Source organism: Saccostrea echinata, unplaced genomic scaffold (genome assembly GCF_033153115.1).
Source record: "Saccostrea echinata isolate AGI-Se365-2 ecotype Australia unplaced genomic scaffold, CSIRO_AGI_Sech_v1 ptg000054l, whole genome shotgun sequence".
NCBI lineage: Eukaryota > Metazoa > Mollusca > Bivalvia > Ostreida > Ostreidae > Saccostrea > Saccostrea echinata.
The window spans coordinates 52,172,769-52,196,319 of NW_026889803.1; the positions used below are offsets into that span (position 1 = coordinate 52,172,769).

Here is a 23,551-nt window from a genome sequence, read left to right on the forward strand (position 1 = left end):
TATAAGTAGTTGAATTTTTCCAAAAAAAATTCAGTTTGGTGGTCATTTTTTTTTAATTCACCCTAATCTATTTAATTCTTTTTCACTTCTGAATTATTGAACACAGAAGAATAGTTGGTTTTTATTTTGCCCCTCAACCGCTTTATGCAAGATTTTAACATACATCCGATACATTTAATCCATTCTGACAACGTGTCAAGGTCTTCTTTTTCATGTCCGGCCCATCACCTGGCGTTATCTTCCACAGAATCCATAATATTCATGAAATTATGACGCCAGTTAAAAGATCGGGGTTCCTTAAATCGTGCCGCTTTTAAAATTTATGATTTAAGGTCATCATTATTAACTATATTTATGTCACCAGTAATAACGTGTCCAGCAGGACCATAGTTGTAGGGTAAAGAAGAACATGAACAGGAAGGATGATTATGTTTCAGATATTCGATATCTATAGGCTCTGTAAAGTTTTCTTGTAATTAAAAAGTTAGTTATAGACTTCAACATTCTCGTGTCCAAAAGTGTCCAAATGCCAGATTACTTCCTAAAGAAGGTAAACAGTTTTCAATTTCGGTACTTACAGGAGGATTACTGAGCTTTGTTAGACATGTACTGGGTATAGATTTAAGGCATCTTCTACTACAGGCAATCTTTTGCTCAAATAGATGAAGTTGACATAGACATTTCATAATCAGGGTTATGTAGTAATATATGAAGCAAATTTGGTTGTGAAAAAATTGGAACCTCCCGAAATAAGAGTTTCATGTTTAGACAATTTTCTTCTCTCTCTCTCTCTCTCTCTCTCTCTCTCTCTCTCTCTCTCTCTCTCTCTCTCTCTCTCTCTTACGTTCATGTACTCAGTATCTAAAACATGTAAATCTTTAAACAATTTGATATATAATATTACTAATAAAAGAAATTCAATTAATGAATTATTTATGATTTTTTTTTTTAATTCATAAGCTTAAACTGATGATTTGAAGAGGAAAGATTCTAGATGATCAAAATACCTTTATGTCAATTTGAAATACTTATGATTATCTTTCTGAAGAAAAGAACGAAATATACATTGTAATATACATTGAATTAAAAAAGTCTCCGGCATTGGGTTGACTTGAATGACTCATAAATATAACAAGAGGCCCAAGGGCCTTAACGGTCACCTGAGTATAATACAACAATTTAGAAGTTAAATACACTGATAGTTGAAGCTTTGTTGCCCTAAAGCAAGAGAAGTAGGAAGATCAGGATCAACAAAATAATTAGTCTAGTATTCAGTATCAACTTATAAATTAAGTTCTAATCTGTCCCCCACTTAACACTATGCAGACTATTAACAAACTATTAGTGCTTCTGTACTATTTTTAAACCCATATTAAGACCTCTAGCATTGACCTCTCTTATGATCTTTGAAGAACTTTTAATAAGATAAGTTGTTTTTGTCTCATTTTTATTTATCTATTACTTACAGGTCTACCTGTTTATTAAAACTAAGAAAGTACTTTTTTAATTATACAATAAACATTCTTGCATAATTATCTTATTCTATTAACCTTTCAAATACATTATTTACAGTGATTAATTATCAAAGGTGAATGGAAAAGGGGAATAACTTCTCTCAGTAGAATACAAATTAATAGAGCCCTGCCCAGGACCAGAATGCTTAGACCAATGGTCCAGATGTTTATATAATCTCCAGTAGCAGAGAAGAAGATTTTCAAAGAATCAATGCATTTTCACTATATAATCTATAGAGCCCCGCCCTAACACCAGAACCCCTGACCCTGGGGCCATGAAATTCACAATTTTTGAAAAGGCATCCTTATGCATCATAACCATGCACTTAGTTTGTTTAAATAATCTCCAGTAGCAGAGAAGAAGATTCTCAAAGAATCAATGCATTTTCACTATATAATCAATAGAGCCCCGCCCTAACACCAGAACCCCTGACCCTGGGGCCAAGAAATTCACGATTTTTGAAAAGGCATCCTTATGCATCATAACCATGTACTTAGTTTGTTTAAATAATACCCAGGAGCAGAGAAGAAGATTTTTAAAGAATTAAAGCATTTTCACTATATAATAAATAGAGCCCTGCCCTAACACCAGAACCCCTGTCCCAGGGGCCATGGCTTTCACAATTCTGGAAGAGGCCCACCTTCTCATCTTAACTATGTACTTAGTTTATCACCTTAATGCCCAGGAGCAGAGGAGAAGATTTTCAAAGAATTAATGCATTGTCACCATATAGTCGATAGAGCCCCGCCCTAACACCAGAACCCCTGACCCTGGGGCCATGAAATTCACAATTTTGGAAGAGGTACTCTTGCTCATCATAACTATGTACTTAGTTACTTTATTTAATATCCAGAAGCAGAGAAGAAGATTTTCAAAGAATTAACTATATAATCTATAGAGCCCCGCCCTAACACCACAACCCCTGACCCTGGGGCCATGAAATTCACAATTTTGGAAGAGGCACTCTTGCTCATCATAACTATGTACTTAGTAACTTTATTTAATACCCAGGAGCAGAGAAGAAGATTTTCAAAGAAATAATGCACTTTCACTATATGATCTATATAGCCCCACCCTGGGGCCAGAACCCCTGACCCTGGGGCCATGAATTTCACAATTTTGGTAGAGGGCTCCATGCTTATTACAATGATGCCAACAGTTTGACTGCTTGATGTCCAGGAGTAAAGAAGAAGATTTTTAAAGATTGCATTAATTTTGGTGGTTTTAGCCCCACCCCTCAGGCCCCAGGGGGGCAGGGATCATGAAATTCATAATTTATGTTCCCCTTCACCCATAGATGCTATATACCAAATTTGGTTGAAATTGGTTGAGCGGTTTTAGAGAAGAAGTTAAAAATGTTCAAAAGTTAACGCACGACGGACGACGCACGACGCACGGACGAAAACAGATAGCAATAGGTCACCTGAGTGACTCAGGTGACCTAAAAAAAATATCGTCTTTAAAACAAGTTTGGATATATGATCGGTTTTATCACTAAAGGCCTTATAGGTCATTTAGCCTGAGAATTTCGACATTATTATTTGGAAAAGTCCACTTCGTCATGATCAGCACCTGAAAATTTAGTGAAATTAGTTTGCGAGTCATTGTAATAAATAAATGCATTACATCATTCTTGATGGTAAAGATGTTTATTTACATAAATTATAAGCCAAATCTACCATTTAAAAAAAATAATTGATTACCTATCCCCTGTGGCGATTTCTTTTTCCACATTTTGCTCAGGATTGGCCACTTTATCATTGATTTCGTACTCTGTTACCGGGTCGACTGGCGGTAGGCGAGCACCACAGAACCTGTCTGCGATCACTGCTCCCATGACAACAGAAGTAGCATTATTGGTTGATCTTATCCTGTCACTAAATAAATATCAAAAGAAATACATGTATTTTCATGTACCAAAGAGTGAGTTAAGTGGCTTCGTATCTGTCACCAATATTTCACAATTACACCTGTATGGAAATTAAAAATATGATATTGATTCTGCATCTATATAAAAATTCACGAAGAACGAATTCTCATGAATACTTTGGTGGTCAAGATTCACCTGTAGAATTATTCCCAAGTACACTGGAGTAATTTGTTATGAACACTTTAATATGCACGTCGCAAATATAAAGAAACAGAATAAAAATTTTCACAAAGCCATTTCTCATAAAACAAATTAACATTTCATTCTTTAAAAAATGCTTAGAAAAATCTAAATTAGTAATTTATAAAATAGCTGTTAGGTCAGATAATACATTAATTCGTTGAATACATTGTATGATACAAATCGGCCTAACTTTTCATATTTTTCGGCAACTTTGTTGATAATCAAAGTACTGAAAGTACTGAATGACGGAGGCATGAATACGACAATTTACGTAAAAAAAACCCGGTGAATTGCAAATACAGGTTGTTGAGAATAATAGGTTATTCACGTTAATTCCGCATGAAAACTAGAAGCATAACTTTAAAAAATGCAGATACTTGTGTGGCTATTTTTAAGTACAGTGTTAAGGAAGCTCTAAACACATACTGCACATGCACTAAAGAGTTCAACTCGTAGGAGTTTTATGCAGTTAGAGTGATCTGCCCTTAGAAGTAAGATAGAAAAAATGATCATTTGCTGTTAATTATACAATTTGTAATAGATTAAAATATTCTTAACCATATATTACACCAAGAATAAGTAATTGAATTCATTATTTCCATTAATTTTCCCAATGTAAGTAAACAACAGTGATTTCTGTTCACAAATAGCGATGGCGTGTTTATATGAGCGTGACGGTGTGTTGTGTAAAGTTGCGTTAGCGTGACGGTGTGTTGTGTGTTAGCGCGACAACTTGTTATAAACAACGTGTCGGGGCATTTTCACTTTGCGCTAGCGCGTTGTCACTTACAAAAGTGCAACAATGCGTTAGAAACAATTGCACGTTGTGAACTACGTGCTAGCCCGTTGTCACCTATGCTAGCGCGTTGTCACTTTGCGTTTTCGCGTTATTCCTTACGCGTTTTTACACTTTTGCAAATGGCCCTATCAGGACACCATAGAAAACGCTGATTTACACATATCTTGGCCTTATAGCGAACATAAGATTGATACTTAATGATTAATAATCACTTTTGTGATTGATTTGTTAATTTGCAATGAACAGTGCAAAAATATTATTGATAGTTCGTCAATTACTTTACCAAAACTGTATAATGTAAAAAAAAAGGGGGGGTCATCAAAAGCCACAATAGAAACTATAGCAGGGTTCCCCATCATTTTAAATTTTACGGTGTTGCAGATTTTCCGCAAAGCACTCATATTAGCGATATTTTCGCGATCAAATTTATCCACTATTTATTATAATTACAAAAGCAGATATACACACACAACTTTTTGAATCACCAATTCGTTACACAAATGTTGTGGTCGTACATATTAATGAAAAATAAATAAATCGATATTGAAAACAATTAGAATGTCTCCTGTATATCATAATGTTCATACTAACACCAACCAACTTCAACTCCCCACTCCCACCCCCTCCAACACACAACTTAAATAAGTACAATTAAAAAAAATATTTTACATACTTGTATCACTATGTACAAGGTGTACCTGTATTAAACCTTAACTTGATATTTTTGTATATAACTTTCTTACATGTGCACTGAAGAGAATGCAGTCGAAATTCTGGTTAATACAACAGAACTACTTAGCATCTTTAAAAGTAAATTTTGCCGTATTTTTGGTCACTTGATCGAATTACCAGTAAGTTTTTGAATTTCAAAAAGAAACTTTAGAATAGTAAAATACTTTCAGGGGGTGTCTTTAAATTCTTCAACAATACATTTACATCAATTTAATGATTATGGCTCGATGTTTGACTCACAATGCCAACAAAATTCTAGAGACGTGGTTCTGAAGTAAAGACAATTATTCAAATAATTTTTAAATGTTTAAATAATACAGTCAAACCTCGCTATCTCGAATTATGTATTTAAAAATTCAACTAGTAAATATAATACGGTTACATTGAACTGTGAAAACAAGTTATTTGTCTTTGTTCCTTCTTGCGTAAAGTCCAGCGAGGGTTTAGGAGATAATTGATACTGCAAGGTGAAGCAAGACAATGTGCCCTAATCTAAGAGAAAATTAAGTGCTCTGGCTATAAAAATTGAAAGACGATAGATTTGTTTGATTAACGTTTCAGAGATAATTTATGTTCTGATTTTCTGATTACGGATCTTACTGTGTCGCTTTTTTTCTGTGTCGCACGCATAAATTTGAATCGTTAGGCCTACCGAGTCGGGAAAACCCTGCTATAGTGCAGATTGCTAAAAACGAGTTTACGAAAGTCTGTTGAAGTTTCTCCACAGTACGACAAAATTGTAATTTAATGATACGGATACCTACGATACATTTATCTAAATATTGTCAAGTATACTATGACAGCTTATCGTGATCATAAAATTTTCCTGATACATGTAATCTGATGAGTTTCAAGGGATTGTGTGAATTTCTTACACTGCGTTCTTCGAAAGTAAAAGTTATAATAAGGCTCATTTCAAAAAGTATTGTTCATACCTTCTAATTGTACCATAGAAATAAGAATACTAAAATTACACTGGATGTGTGAATCAACAACATGAAGTGATTCAACTGAATCTACTAAGAATAAAAAAAAACATTCTATTAAACATATATGCTGTAACTAGCAATTAAATGTGTTCTCGATAGAGTGGACGTCCAGCATTATAAAATTATGTATTAATTAGACGTACTTCATAAGGTCAGTATATAATTCTATTTATTTGAAATATTAATTGTCACAGATGAATAGTTGAAAAAAATACTGTCTTGATCATGTCAGCAAAACCAGTTTAGCCCCCAGTATAATAATAGAAAATGCTAAATAAACCAAATTTTAAAAAAAATTGGTGTTGCTCTGTTTATGACCTGCTTAAAATATACGACCTCATGCTGATTCTCACTGAGACAGATGATATAATGGTCATTCTCATAGCTATTATAGTTAAGATTTGCATTACTATGTATGTCAAACTGGTTTGTGAAAAGATTTACATGTATATGTATATGTTCAATATTTAAAAAAAAAAAATTTCCATCTTATTTCTTTATTATTTACATTATCAAAACTCATTAAAGATAATCTGTATTTATTTAAATTTGTGAATTCCTATTTTCAAAACATACTTCACAATAATGTGAACATGTGTTGTTGTTTACAATTCAACCAAAGTTATCGTTCTTGCGCAAGGTTCGTCTGAAAGAAGAAATTAGTTTCCCATACCGAGTTCAAAGATACATTTTGTAGTTTCTCTTTATAAAACGTTTTGTGTATTTAAAATATTTAAGACATGTTTAATCAGAATATCATATCGTTTTGCTGTATCTAACCCTCATTATTATCGGTCTCCTGTAGGTTTCAATTACGTGTAGGTCGTCAATTAGGCCGCGCCTTTCAAAGATTTGCCGCTAGATGGCGATCACAAATTCCCATCCGTCGCAGATTTGCGTTAGCAAAGGACGCGAGACTCTATAAGCCTCCGTCCAAAAAGTGGGCACAGGCGTGGAACGGTCTCAGAATCGACGTTATATGCATGACATTTGATGATAATTAAATAGCAACTCAAAACAGATAGTAACCTTCATCTGGTACGTAAGAAGTACAGAAAGGTCTGTCGCTCCACACGAGAGAGCGAGGAACACAAAACCCTTTTACCTCCATGTCACCCTTGCTTTCTTCATTCTCTAGAAATTTGTCCCGTTTGCTCCCACGTTTTCAACCTCAATCCTCACTTTCTTACTCTGGCTCTAGCTCTGTCGCTAGAGGCCGCCAGATTTTCGCTCGACGTTGTGCATGTTGTGTACTAGCTGTTTCGGGAAGGGGGGGGGGGGGGGCACGGGGCTTATGGAGGTCACCTCTAACGTTTCTGCGGAACGAAATTATTGCCTGGAGACACATTTGTAAAGTCTGATTTAAAAATTTTAGATGTTTTATCACTGCCATATTTTAAAAAAATTTAAGAAAAAACTTGTTTGGAGAGGGGCGGGGGAAATTACTTTTTTAATAAAAATCTTGATTCAAATTTAATAACAATAACGATTAACTTTCAAAATTCTGTGACGCAATCCCAAACTTGCGTTGTACACCTCACAACTCGCCGTTCTGTTTAGAATCAATGTCTTTTCCTACAAAACTTTTGTTTTCATAAAGATACTTGTTTCAAAATCACAATCATTCAGCTCTACATTTAGATAAATCAGTTAAAATTCCATGATTCGGGGCATTGGTGTGAAAAAAGTGTATTTATATATACATGTAAGTGTATCTATTGCCAAAGCTCAAGCAAAGTTGCCCATGCTGGCAAGGACTGTATTTTCTGGTGAAGAACGAAGAAAAGGCCCCAATTTTCATTGTCAATAATATTAATATTATTACAAGATCTTCATTACATCCCATTTCTGCAACTGTACAAAAGTAAAAACTTACCCGCGTGAATTTCGCCAGAATGCATGATATGAAATTCATGTGAATATGTGCGAAACTTTTTAAGCCTGAAAGTCACGTGAGACACATATGACTGTGTACATTCAGAATTTGCTCAAGCACAGAAAATCATTTCAAATTTGTTTGTAAAATTTCTTACGATACTTACTCATACCATTCCAGCGCCATCAACAAGCCAATGTTTGTGACGTCCATATTGAGGGATGATAAGATAATCAACACCGTGACAATGCCCGCCGAGGGAATTGACGGAATGGCGAGGGAGCTAACCGTAGTCAACAACCTGTAATAGTAAGCAATAGTACAATCTCCGTGTCAGAGATCTGCAAAACAAACTTATCCTATAAAAGACATTGAACTGGATCGCTAAGCAGACTTACCCCATTCAAGTGACCAAACAGACCTCTCAGTTTAAGTAAAAAAGTTTGTTTTTTTTTTTTTTTTTTTTTTTTTTTTTTTTTTTTTTGCTGCCAATTACAAGCTTGTTCTCAGAAATCTGATAAAATGATTTCCTTATAAATATGCGAAATATAAGACACTAACAGTCTGAATGGGTCTGCATTGAGTAGGCGTAACAAACCTACCAGACTAGTACGATCGTAGGAGCGCTTGGCGTAAGTCCTTCTAAATTCATCAAGAATAGAGAAGACAGAGAAATAAACTGGGTACTTCCTGCACGTGTGAGTGCAACTCCTAGTGGCACGGTGTAGCGCGAGATTCTCTTATCCACATGGAGCTTAGTTTCCACTACTTTCAACAGTTCTGGCATTCCAATTGCTCTGTCGATGGAATATTACAAATTTATGACTTTCTGTATATTGATTGTGTAAATCTTCCATGAATGTGTGTATGCATATCTTAAAATAATGTTTAGAACCACTCCAATCACTTTTACTCAAAAATGAATTAACTACGTATCTTGACTATTTTCTGCCCAAATGCAGATTTTAGAGACAATTATGACGATTTCATTCTTTGAGATTTCTTTATCAGAGTTTTATATCTAGCAAATTAAGAGACATAAGAATACGAAGAACGAAAAGATATGAGTACAAACTAACGAGCTTGCTACAGCAAACACGGTCATCCATGCTCTTAGTGACACAGCGATGTAATACAGCGGGTTCTTCCTCGTGGCAATGAAGTAGAGCAGAGGTATAACACCGAGGAGGTGTAATCCCATTCCAATGGACAGGGCCAGTACATACATCCCAAGGCTGTTAAAAACTGTCTCCAGGTTGGACACTTTCAAGATGGCGGACGCAATAAGACTGGTCACTCCAATCGGTGTTAACCTAAAGAACAGGACAAAAACGTAAGTAAGCAACATGGCGTAATAATATTAGTAAAGCATGTCTATATATCCTTTCTTTTAGGATAAAACATACATAATAATCCAGTTCAAAGCCATGATGACGAGATGGGAGACAGCGTAGAAAAAATCCAGGAAAGGTTTGACAATGTTCCTAAGTTTGCTGGCGGCGATTCCGAATAAAGTAGAAACAACAATGAGACCTGTAATGGTGGTATTTTTTCATAGAAGATTTTACTCTTAAGACTTAATTACCATGTAGGCCATGGAAACAACACTCATAATACAATACCCTAAACTTTGACACATTCAACCTAATATATTGACTCCAGCAGCTGTGGTTATTTCTTTTCTCTTGGTAGTGGTGGTCACGTTAAGCTCTGTCTTCGTCTTTGTTATATACGTCATCGTTTGTGTCTGTGAATAAACATAATATAACTTTAATGATTTCATACAAATTATCTGAATAGTTAACTTTCTGTTTTAAAGCATCAAGGAGAAAAATTTAGTAAGTTCATGGCTCGTAACTGGATTTTGAACAGCAAGTATTTTTAAGAAATAAATGTGTTAGATGGCACATATCATGTATATCATGTATACTTTTACCTTCTGGAAGCATGCTGTTATCATGTTTTCCGGGAAAAGATTTCTGGAAGTGAAATAAAGTCATTCTATTTGTCTTTGGTACATGAATTTTTTTTTTTCATTCTGGCGCGCTTTCATTTCTTAAACTCTCGTGTATCCAAAAAAAAAATAAAACTTACAAATTTTTTTTCGAATGGCAATATTTGCAAACTATTTTCAAAAAAATGATATTAAGATATACACTGTATCTACAATCTTCTCTGTTTTTCGGCTCTGTTATTTGAGAATGTGATTCACATCCATTTTCATGGGAAAAAACCAATGCCACTTTATTTAAAAAAATAAAATAAAACTAGTAGACTAATTGTTCTTGAACAATTAGAGGTCTTTCCACCTTCTTCAAACTTCATATATTCTTCACATTTAACTCTCTACTGTTTATTTTTTTACAAAAGAAACCAGAAATGGCTTGAGAGATGGAAAAAATGAATATTTTAAAAATTTTGAAATGACCTTGACTTCTGACCTTGAACAAATATTCAAGGTCAAAGGTCAAGGGTCACATTGCAATTAACCCCATGCTTCTATGACTTTTAATTTTAAAGTTATAAGGTTTACATGTAAGCGCAAAGACGTTAAAGGGCGATAACTCATATAAGGGGTCACCGGATACTTTCGCGCTGAATAGGTTGAAGTTGTGTTTAAAGACCCTGAATACATTAGTGAAGGTTTCATGTCTCTGCGGTTTACGGTTTCAGAGGAGTAGTGATAACAAGGTTTTTCGCACAAGGGGCAATAACTTTTAAAATGGTTAAGCTTAGGGGACAAGATTGAAATCTTTGAAATAGTTTTAAAAGTACATATTAAAGATGTTAAGATATACTGTATATGTTGAAAGACAAAAGAGCTATAAAAAGAGCTTTATTTCTCATATTTGGAATGACCTTGACCTCTGACCTTGACATAAACTTCAAGGTCTAAGGTCAAAGAATCTAATGCAGTTTGTTTCATGTCTCTACGGCTTATCGTTTTGAAAATTTTTCATTATTTGTAAACATCAAAAAATTTCAGGGGCAATAACTCATAAAAGGGGTTGATAAATACTTTCGCAATGAAAAGATTGAAGAGTCCCCTCAATTAGTCGAATACATTGGTGAAGGTTTCGTACCTCTACGGTTTACGGTTTTGAAGGAGTAGCGATAACAAGCTTATATTGCGAAAGGGGTAATAACTCTTTGAGGGGTCAAAGTTCATATACGCAGGGTCAACTGCAAAAATCTTTTACGGAGTACATTCTTATGGACTATCAATCTTTTCGATATATCTTGAAACTCAAAATCACACGGCGGAAAAATAATAAAAAACTAGTAGACTAATTGTTCTCGAACAATTAGAGGTCTTTCCACCTTCTTTAAATTTCATATATTCTTCACATTTAACTCTCTACTTCTTATTTTTATATAAAAGAAACCAGAAATGGCTTGAGAGATGGAAGAAATGAAAATTTTAAAATTTTTGAAACGACCTTGACCTTTGACTTGAACAAATATTCAAGGTCAAAGGTCAAGGGTCACTTTGCAATTAACCCCATGCTTCTACGACTTTAAGTTTTAAAGTTATAAGGTTTACTAGTAAGCGCAAAGACGTTAAAGGGCAATAACTCATATAAGGGGTCACCGGATACTTTCGCACTGATAGACTGAAGTTGTGTCTAAAGACCCTGAAAACATTAGTGAAAGTTTCATGTCTCTGCGGTTTACGGTTTCGGAGGAGTAGCGATAACAAGGTTTTTCGCACAAGGGGCAATAACTTTTAAAATGGTTAAGCTTAGGGGACAAGATTGAAATCTTTGAAATAGTTTTAAAAGTACATATAAAAGATGCAAAGATATACTGTATATGTTGAAAGACAAAAAAGCTCTAAAAAGAGCTTAATTTCTCATATTTGGAGTGACCTTGACCTTTGACCTTGACATAATCTTCAAGGTCTAGGGTTAAGGAATCTAATGCAGTTGGTTTCATGTCTCTACGACTTATCGTTTTGAAAATTTTTCATTATTTGTAAACTTCAAAAACTTTCAGGGGCAATAACTCATAAAAGGGCTCAACAAATCCTTTCGTAATGAATAGATTGAAGAGTCTTCTCAATTAGTCGAAGACATTGGTGAAGGTTTCGTAACTCTACGGTTTACGGTTTCGGAGGAGTAGCGATAACAAGGTTTCTAGTGAAAGGGGCAATAACTGCGAAAGGGGTCATAAGTTATACGCGTTGGGTCAAATTTGTTCATAACTTTTTATGACCTTTACGATGAACAAAAAGTTTTTTTGATAAATGTCGAAACAAAAAATCAGCGGAAGAAAAATAATAATAAGAAGAATAAGAAGAAGAAGAATAATAATAATAAACAGAAGAAAATCAATAGGTCTTTCCACAGAAAGGTGGAAAGACCTAATAATCATAAACAGAAGAAAATCAATAGGACTTTCCACAGAAAGGTGGAAAGCCCTAATAATATGTGTCGAAAGATGAAAGAGACATAAAAAGTTCATGTTTTAAATGACCTTGACCTTTGACCTTGACTTAAATTTCAAGGTCAAAGTTTCTAAAGTAGTCGAAGACACTGTTGAAGGTTTCGCATCTCTACGGTCAATGGTTTCTGAGGAGAAGCGATAACAAGGTTTTTCGCACAAGGGCAAGAACTGTTTAACCCGTCAGGCTCTACAGGTTAAAAAGAGAAATTTGAAAACAGTTTTATAAGGACATTTGATATATTTGATGTTATGTGATATATGTTGTAAGACAAAAGAGATATAAAAGAAGCTATAATTCTCATATTCAGAGTGACCTTGACCTTTGACCTTGAACAAATTTTGAAGGTCAAACGATGAAAAGTCCAATGCAGTTGGTTTCGTGTCTCTACGATTAATCGTTTTAATTTTTTTCATCATACGTAAAGAACAAAAACTTTCAGGGGGCAATAACTCATCAAAGTGCTCGATCTATCATTTCGCAATGAAAGATTGAAAAGTCTTCTCAAGTAGTCGAAGACATCGGTGAAGGTTTCCTAACTCTACGGTTTACGGTTTCGGAGGAGTAGCGATAACAAGCTTTTATTGCGAAAGGGTTCATAACACTTTGAGGGGTCAAAGTTCATATACGCAGGGTCAACTGCAAAAATCTTTTACGGAGTACATTCTTATGAAGTATAAATCTTTTCGATAGATCTTGAAACTCAAAATCACACGGCGGAAAAATAATAAAAAATAATAATAACTAGTAGACTAATTGTTCTCGAACAATTAGAGGTCTTTCCACCTTCTTTAAATTTCATATATTTTTCATATTTTACTCTCTAAAGTTAATTATTATACAATTAGAATCCAGAAATGGCTTGAAAGATAGAAAAAATGAAAATTTTAAAATTTTGAAATGACCTTGACCTTTGACCTTGAACAAATATTCAAGGTCATAGGTCAAGGGTCACACTGCACTTGACCCCATGCTTCTACGACTTTTAGTTTTAAAGTTATATGGGTTTAATAGTTATCACAAAGACGTTAAGGGGTGATAACTCATATAAGGGGTCATCGGATACTTTCGCACTGAATAGATTGAAGTTGTGTCAAAAGACCCTGAAGACATTAGTGAAGGTTTTGTGTCTGTACGGTTTACGGTTTCAGAGGAGTAACGATAACAAGGTTTTCAGTAAAAGGGGCAATAACTTTTAAAGGGGTAAATCTTAGGGGACAAGTATGAAATCTTTGAAATAGTTTTAAGAGGACATATTAATGATGCAAAGATATTTAGTATATGTTGAAAGACAAAAGAGATATAAAAAGAGCTTAATTTCTCATATTTTGAATGACCTTGACCTTTGACCTTTGCATATATTTTAAGGTCAAAGGTCAATGAATCTTATGCAGTTGGTCCCATGTCTCTACGACTTTTTGTTTTAAATTTTTAAATTATTTCTAAAAATCAAAAACTTGGAGGGGCAATAACTCCTTGAAGGGGTCCATGAATACTTTCGCAATGAATAGATTGAAGACTCCCCTCAATTAGTCGAAGACATTGGTGAAGATTTTGTACCTCTACGGTTTACAGTTTCGAAGGAGTAGCGATAACAAGCTATTCTTGCGAAAGGGGATGTAACTCCTCGAGGGGTCAAAGTTGATATACGCAGGGTCAACTGCAAAAATCTTTTACGGAGTACATTCTTATGAACGATAAATCTTTTCGATAGATCTTGAAACTCAAAATCACACGGCGGAAAAATAATAAAAAATAATAATAAGAAGAAACAGAAGAATATCAATAGGTCTTTCCACAGAAAGGTGGAAAGACCTAATAAGAAACAGAAGAAAATCAATAGGTCTTTCCACAGAAAGGTGGAAAGACCTAATAAAATCCAGAGACTCATTATAGATTTCTTAATTATGAATTTTGGTTTATTTATTCTTCTTATCACATATGACATTGTAAAATTTTGTAATTCTGTGTTTTATGCCACACTAGCACTTTTCCAGACCTGATCATATCAGCAAACATATCACTTGTTTCCACTTTCGTTGTAGTGAATGATACTGCTCTCTCCATAGAAATGTCATTCGTAATTCCCTCGCCTGTTTATAGAAAAATCGTGACTGAATATAATAAAACTTCATGTGTAATGGGTACTTATGAAATTACATGCATAGTTTAGCTATAATTACACTACAGATAAGCTCTAGAACAAAACATCATAACTAATCGGGAAAAATTCTACTTTCGGATAAAATTAAAATTTATATTATGACCAAAGGAACTTGTAAAAATATTCTAAGAGATACTTTATATACTAGTAAACACTACAATGGGAACCCTCCATGGAGAACTGGAAAAGCAGGATTATTTATCAGGAGATGGCCAAGGCAACTTTAACCGTACATAAAATGAAATCACGCTGACTATCTCCAGCAAAGCATATAAAACACACCAGAAAGTGCATGAAACTTATAACAAATGATAATAAATTAACATAATAGTGATCATATATTATTTATCAATATGAAATAGCTGAGGATAACGAACTCAAAAAACCTACAAACAATACAAATCTATGAACAAGGCATAAACACGGATCCTCGGGAATTCAAAGGTGGGTCAAGTGGCAAGGAGAGGTAAACACTCCCTGTCGACTGGACACACCCGCCGTGAGCCCTATGTATTGTAGACGGAATAATTCGTATAGACAAAAGCCTAACAAATGGTATGAAATATGTCAATCAAAATAGGACCCAATGATAGGTTGTACTTACTAATACGGTTATTATAACGACCATAAATTTACAAAATGCTTACTTTAAACGATGTTATTGAAATCCCTGTAACATCAACTTATTTGTTAGTAGCCTGCCTCGGTTTAAAAATGTATCGTACTCAGAGCATGCTTTTGAGTATCTAATAATTTTGGAGACATAAACATCATATGTAGGTGATGTTGTTATATTACTACATAAATAAGGAGAGATGACGATGGAAAAGCTGAAGTCATCTCGTCTGTCATACAGTTTAGTTGTTAGTTGGCCCTTATTGTCTGTAGTCAGTAAAATATCCAAATATAAAAAAGATGTGGCAGTTTCTATGATATCGTTTATTTCGAGTTCCTCCTGATATATCGAGTCGACATATGAATGTAAATAACTATTGTTAATTGATAAAACATCTGTTGGTACATCTAAATGTCGAGTTGAAGGGCCACATCAAGTGGTTTCTCTTCTCATGTAGAAGTTTCTGAACAAATTTTGCTTCATAGGAATTTTAAAAACAGGTCGTCTTATAAAGGAGCACAATTAGTACCCAGCGGAATTCCAATAGGTTGTTGGAAGACCTGGTCTCCAAAGACTACATAGATGTTGTCAATGAGGAACTCCAGTAACCTTATATTATCAAACTCAGAGTACTTATGTGTAGAGATCAGAGGGATATACCTTTACTTTTAATTTTTACAGATGACCAATCACGACATAATGAAATATCTGACTTCCACTTTCATTGAAGAGAACTTTGTCTATGATACCGTCTACCTGATCAATACGTAGGGCTCACGGCGGATGTGACAGGTCGATAGGGAATGCCTACACCTCTCCGGCACTTGATCCCAACTCTTGAATTTCCGGAGGTCCGTGTTTTCTGCCTTATTCACAGATAAGTACAGTTCGTAGTTGTTTTTTTTTTTTTTTTTTTTGTTTTTTTGTTTTTTTTTTTTTTTTTGGTAGGTTTCTAGAGTTTCATCACCGTTCGTAATCTTCACCTATTTCATTATGATATGGCTATGCTGTTATAAATACACCACTCTAAATTTTTATATCGAAAAAACCATATATCTTGGTATTCAAATCAAGTAATCATGATTACTAAATAATTCTCAAGATATGCTAGTATTTAGTACAGCATTACTTCGTATTTGCAATGATTTTAACAAATAAGAAACTAACCTGGTTTGAATATAAAGTACATTATAATTCCAAGAATGGCACCAAAAGCGTTAATGATAAGTATGTAGGCGAAGGTTATACTGGTGATACGCCCGTTAGACTTGGGGTCAATGGTGGCAGTACCTGAAAGGATAATGACATTCTTCTTATTGAATTTGAAATGCAAAGTGCACGTAATTTGTTCATATCAGTTATATTTATTTTTATATATGTATATATTTCTGTCTGCGCGAATGCTCTGCTTCTTTAAAATTCCAAGATTTTCAAAAGAATAACTGCGTTGCAGTCTTTAAGCTGAATCGCAAATAAAATACAATAACTAAAAATGCATTCAAGATGCAAGCTTTTCACTCTGTGTTAAGATTACCTGTAATTATAGTGGACACGATTAGAGGAAGAATGGTCATCTTTAACAGCCTCATGTACACTTCACCTGGCAGCCCTGATTAATGAAATCTCCTTGATTAATGGTTTTATCTATAATATTATACCTAGTGTTACATTAACATTAAATTTTTTTTTAAAAATTTAGATATAAAGAACTCTATAACATTTTCAGAGAAGTTTTCACATGAAAGAATATGGGGGATAAGTCTTAGAAAATGCTTATAACTTCAATTGCAAAAAAAAATGAATTTATTTCTTAATGCAGTGTTTTAATCAATAATAAAGGGATAATATACAATAAGCACCCTTTAAAAGTAATATACTAGTATAGTACTTAAAGATTGTCCCACTTAAAATCCACCATGCATTTTCGATGCCTTTACTGTCTTCACTTACATGTTTACTTTGTATAGTTACACTGTAGTAAGTTTATTTTATAATGATAGTGAATTCATTTTATATAAATAATATGTTTATTTTTTTTTTAATAAATATTATGTTAATTTTGTATTGATAATATGTTGATATTGTACATTTAATATGTTTATTATTTTTATAGATACACGTAATATATTTATTTGTTTAGATAGAAAGTTAATTTGTATGTAGATAGTATGCTTATTTTGGATATAACGTATGTTTATTTTTAGTGGATATACATGTAGTATGCTTATTTTCATACACAATATCTTTATTTTGTTTAGATAGTAACTCTATTTTTTTTTTTTATAAATAGTATGTTTATTTTGTATAGATAGTAAGTTTAAGACCTACGCACGCTAACTTTCGATTCCCGCCTACATTTTATACCCATATAATTCAAAACTTATGACAATTTGACCGTAAAATCTTTGTTGAATGCAAAGAACAGTTCAATGGTAATTGACTGATAATTTTAATGCCAGTGTTAAATAGTTAATTATTCCTAATTCCAGCTCTTAAAATAAGGGGGGTAGACGATGTTTTCCATTGAAATCGGGCTTTAAAGCATCAACACATTTTAAAATATTTTTGGATATGAATAAATGTTCCTAAAATCTTTTCTTATGTTTTACGCATATAAAATTAAACATATATTATTTAAAAAATACAATATTTCAGTTGTAAAACCCTTTGAAATTGGTGAAAAAATAAGCATTTTTGTAGTTTTTTATCTGTAAACATACGTCCCCCCCCCCCCCCCCGTGAAACACAAAAAGCTTTGGTATGAATTTGTAAAATGACAGTCCATATTACGTGTTAAAAGGAATTTTTGTTTCACGGGGGGGGGGGGGAGGGATGTTTTAAAAATATTTTCCGTTTTCCGATGATTTCTATTGTGAAAAGCACAAGTTTTACCCAAATTATAGAGTTACCTCTCTTTGTTTTCCCAAAGAAGTAATGTTTTATGAAAATTCATATAAATATTTATATAAATATGAAAAATCATCAAAATATATTAGCTTTTGAAAATCGACTTGGAGGTAGGCGGGAGAACAATGCTATCGTTCTTTGTATAGATAGTATATTCATTTTGTATTGATAATATGTTTGTTTATCTTTTATAAATATTATGTTTATTTTATGTTATATTATTTTATGTGGATAATATTTTTATTTTGTATATATATATATATATATATATATATATATATATATATATATATATATATATATATATATATATATATATAGTATGTTAATTTGTATAGATAGTATGTTTATTTGTACAGATAGTACAATTGTATGCTTATTTGTATAGATAATAAGATAATTTGCATAGATAGTTGTGTTTATTTTGTATAAATTGTATTTTGATTTTGTAAAGGCAATTTATTTTGCATAGTTAAGTTTTTTTAACATAGATACAGTACCAACCAGACCCAACCTGACACCTAAGCATTCTCAGAAAGCAGTCCCCGGGACTGCTCTGGGACCGCTGTGGGACTGCTCTTGGACTGCTGTGGGACTGCTCTGGGGACTGCTCTAGAAAGCAGACCCAGCAGTCCCTGGGACTGCTTCCTGGGACTGCTTTGTTCACTCATGCATGAAAAAGGTTCTGAGTGACATGATAGCTCCGCCCCTTGTGTATTCTGAATTTGCAGCTCCCTGTTGTTGTTTTGTTTACTTTCAGCAGAGAGGTGTTTAAGATAAAGATTTAAAAAAAAACCAAGGATTTTTTACAACATTATAATAAGTAGAGATAGATATACATGTAATTACTAAATGTCTTCAGGGGCTGTAAATTTACACAATTGTAGTCTAGAATTAATTTTAAAAAATGAAAGTAGTTAAAAGGGAAGTCAGGAGATGACTTTTATCCTTTAAATTAAACTTTAATACAGGTGTTTGAAAAATATATATATATATATCTAGGCCTATTTAATTAATTAATGCTAATTAAAACTTTAATACAGGTGATTGAAAAAAAAATATCGAGGCCTATTTAATTAATTAATGCTGTCAAGTTACGGAATGTACTCAAAGTTTGCATTAGCACTATTTAAAAACAAACAAACAAATAAAAAAAACTTGTCATTATATTTGTGAACAATTATTGGGGGATTTATTTATGAATTTGTTTTTGATTTATAAACAAGTAATTAAAAGAGTAAATTTATAAACATTTTAAAATATTGGGAATTGTGACTTATTTCTTATTTGTTTTGTGTGTGTTTTCCTGGCCGATTAATAAAAAGCAATACAAATGTATAAAATGGTGTCAACACCTGAAGTCGGACATGATTAAAAGAAAGTCAATGCATGTTATTTGGGTATCAGTGTTACACATCACTGAACATGCTGGTCAACAATGACACTAATTTCAATCTATGTACTGCAAAAAATCTTCGTTTCAATAAATGTGTATAAATTTATTTCGGGATTAATTAATTTTGAACATAATCTGAGGGTTTCATTCGCGTGATTTACAGATGTTCACTCAAACTTTTATATAATAAAAGTATTATTGTTTTCTGTTACATAGATAATTTTAACGATAATTAAATTGGCAAGTCAGTGAAAATAATCATGACTGAAATATAATACGCAAAGAATTTTTCAAAAGCTCCAGTACTTAAGAAAACTGCATTCAGAGTATAGTATGGAAATCGGCCTTGCTCTATAATTATAAGGCCTATTTAAAGCTAGTTTTGATAGAAAATAAATAACTCAAGCTTAATTATCTATTAAAAAAATAAAAAATAAATAAATGTGGAAACCAATATCAATCACAGTAATTTAGAAATTGATTTATTTTGTTGAAAAATTAATATACCACAATAAAAAATTTTTGGTAAAAAATTAATATACCACAAAACTGTGTTTAAATATTCATGTTATTTATAGGTGTGAACGTCTTCTTTGTTCAATATTAATTATTTGTTTCTATACGCGTAGTGCGATTTTCTTAACAGTTAAAAAATGACTGTCGCATGAGAATTGATACTGCTCAGAAAGAAATGGATCATCAATTTCAACTGCCTTTTATAGTTACATTGTTTATTGGTAATCTCATTTCTGAGTAAGCTCCGCCCATTAAATTAATTAACCCCGCCCACTGGGACTGCTGGGACTGCTTTCTGGGACTGCTGGGACTGCTCTGGGACCGCTGTGGGACTGCTCTGGGACTGCTTTAGCAGTCCCAGAGCAGTCCCAGAAAGCAAGGACTGCTCTGGGACTGCTTTGTGTCAGGTTGGGTCTGGTTGGTACTGTAACTAGCATGGTTGTATATTTTGGTGAACATTAACCTAGAAGCCTCCTCCGTTATCTGTAATTGAACACGACTCCAATTCAAAAATTTTAACTTAGGATTGCATGCCAAGAAAATTGTATTTTACATTATGAACACATATTAAGCATTGAAATCCATCAAACAACAAAAACAGTTGAGAATATGATATGTTAGACACGATAATAATAAACAAGTTATAAATGCCAAATTCATCAAAAGTGTCCCTTATAATGTTATTAAGACCACGGAACATTAACTGGCAAAATTGGAAATATGCAGCGTACGTCATTTCATCTGTTACAGTAAAAACATTTAATGATAGACAATGAAATGGGCGGGTACAATTCGACACGGACGTCCGAGAAAACTTTGGATTGAAATTTTAGTTTGAAGTTCATTTTCAATCCACCTGAGCTGTTTTCAAACCTAAAGTGTGAATGTATGATCCAAAAGACAAATAATTTCAATTCCCAAATATATGTTGTTTGAAATTCATATTTATGTGAGTTTTTTAGCCTATAATTTTAAGGACACGTAAAAGTATATGCGTAGAAGGCAGTGGTTATTTTTTCAGGGGACGACCATTTGATTCTAGAAAGGGGTGGGGGGGGGGTCAAAAATTGTGAAGTCAGATCATGCCTTCACATGACAGAATATACATGTATTCTAGGATGACAAGTCTTTTTTTTTTTTAGTTTTGTCTTCACAGAAAAATGTTCAACAAACAAAAACAGAGAGGGATTGTTAAAACTAAAAGAAAACTAACTTTCTTATTTATTTCCAAGATCGTTCAGCCCCCCCCCCCCCCCCCCACACACACACATACACATACCAAACAGAAATCAAATATTTGCCCCTTCATATTTCTTTAAAAACACTGGACAGAAAATTTTGATTTATATAAATTTCAAACTATCTCCGAAATTGAAATTATTTGTCTTCTGGATCAATCAGTAACACTGAGCGTTCTAGAGTAGCTGAGGTGGATTGAAAATGAATTTCAAACTGGAATTTCAATCCAATGTTTTCTCGGACGTCCGTGTCGAATTGTACCCGCCCATTTCATTGTCTATCATTAAATCTTTTCACTTTAACAGATGGAAATGACGTAAGTTGCATATTTGCAATTTTGCCAGCTAATGTTCCGCGGTCTTATTAGATTCACAGTATCAAGCCATGTGGTTTTTGCTTAAAATGCCTTCGAAATAATTTATTTGATTTTGATAATCATATTCTGTACTCAATTATAAATATGTTGTGATATGAATGGAACTCCTTGTTTTTTGTATCCCCATTCATAGAAAAATAACAGAGGACTTGGTAGTAAAGTGACATCACTATTGTATTTTAATTTGGTATCATTGATGAGCAAAACAAAAATATTTTACGAATTAATTCTGTGGTAAAAAGGGGTTTGTTTAGGGATTGAACGTAAGCGATAATAATCCTATCATTTTTAGTCGCTGAAACTAATACACTTTTTTGTGTTTCACTAATTTATAATTTAATAAAATTGTAAATGATTACACGACATCGTGTGATCATTTAAATTGCAACTTTAAATTGTAAATTAGTAAAGGACACTAATCTCCAGGCTAATAGGTTTTAAAAACTTATTCCTAATCCTTTTGTAATTACAAATTACAATATGTTCAAATCAGCAAAGAAATGGTGGAGTGCATGATTTTTAAGAATTTTTCCCAATAGTATATGATTCGTTACCCTACATTCTATGACCTACTAGGAAATTACTTAATTTGTAGATTGCAATGTTGGTATGAAGCATTAGGATTTTAAGACAGACAGACGTGGAAGCTATTCGATACCTTATTGTTCACAGAAGAAGTGGAGCTCATCAGAATGTCTTAGATTTTATCACAACATGCTCTTAGTTACTCATACTCGGCAGAATGTTTTAGTTTAGTATGATAAAGTGGGAGGGTTCGATAATACTATAACAAAACTCTTTACGAAATGAAAATTTCCATAAACGATTCACAGCAAAAGACCTTTTCTCTGAAATAACTGGGCGGCGAGACTCCCTCCCCTTTGGTCTGCAAAACATCGCATAATTCGTCTATCATACAACTTACGCATGGAATTAAAACAATTTGTTTATCAAATTAAATGCATGCATTTAAAGACAATTTTTTTGTTCCTGGTTTCCATTCCAAGTAACTGCCATACAACACTTTACAGATTACCGAGTCAGCGTGCATAAAAATATATTGAAGGTTAAGCATACCTATCCACAAAATAACATCTTCTGAAGGCTTGTGTTTTCTGAGACCAAATCCAACTCCGAGACCCACCCCGATCCCGACCAGAACAAAGAGGAGGAGGGCATTAGTCCGGAGGCAACTGAGCGCATGTTGTCGAGGATTTTCAGACATCTTGAAAGAACGACCCACAATTCTCAGTCACTGCACTCAGATGTAATGGGAGATTAATGAATGCATGGTGAGACGTATTTTGTACTTCCACAGTGTCTTTTATCACTGCATCAACCTTAATTAAGTGTAACTTAAAATAAGTACGACTAACAATTTGAAGCAGATGTAAGCGTCTGAATTACTTTTACCCCTTTTTCTTTTTGTTTGTTTGGTGTGTCTTATCTGTATTTTTTTTTTTTCAATTCAATGTTTTGTGTATTTGTTTATTTTTCAATAATTCATTTGTGGATTTTTTCTTTGTTTGTACGTTTTGCTTCTTTGTATTTGTCTGGATTAGAGAAAGCTAGGAAGGTTCTAATTCGCTAATAGCATTTAATGTTTTAGTTATCATGAGCTACATGTATAATTGTATTGGGTATATATATATATATATATATATATATATATATATATATATATATATATATATATATATATTTATATATATATAATATATATATATATATATATATATATATATATATATATATATATATATCAGGCACTTAGCATCAAGGGGGGGGGGTGTCCCCCCAACTTTTTTCTAAACATAACTTTTTACTATTGAAAATGTTCATGAAAGGCCGGTTGCCCCCCCCCCCCAC

General features: G+C 33.3%; 1 protein-coding gene across 1 annotated transcript; it reads right to left on the reverse strand.

The window, feature by feature from the left end:
• Window positions 1-995: 995 nt before the first annotated feature.
• On the reverse strand, window positions 996-22,922 carry LOC133206335 (excitatory amino acid transporter 2-like). Its single transcript, XM_061342290.1, has 12 exons — window positions 22,760-22,922; window positions 16,783-16,857; window positions 16,416-16,538; window positions 14,468-14,561; window positions 9,961-10,003; window positions 9,669-9,771; window positions 9,431-9,557; window positions 9,104-9,337; window positions 8,627-8,821; window positions 8,191-8,325; window positions 3,219-3,392; window positions 996-3,087 (listed from the first exon to the last, which is right to left on the reverse strand). Exons 1-12 carry the CDS (start codon window positions 22,905-22,907, stop codon window positions 3,081-3,083), a joined length of 1,458 nt encoding a protein of 485 aa, XP_061198274.1. The 5' UTR covers window positions 22,908-22,922; the 3' UTR covers window positions 996-3,080.
• Between the last annotated feature and the right edge of the window lie 629 nt (window positions 22,923-23,551).

Coding starts and splice junctions, on each gene's coding strand:
- LOC133206335 (XM_061342290.1), bottom strand. CDS start 22,907: ATGTCTGAAAATCCTCGACAACATGCGCTCAGTTGCCTCCGGACTAAT. Junction 16,858..22,759: donor AGATGTTATTTTGTGGATAG/GTATGCTTAACC, acceptor TTCATTAATCAG/GGCTGCCAGGTGAAGTGTAC. Junction 8,822..9,103: donor GTGTTTGCTGTAGCAAGCTC/GTTAGTTTGTAC, acceptor TTCCATCGACAG/AGCAATTGGAATGCCAGAAC.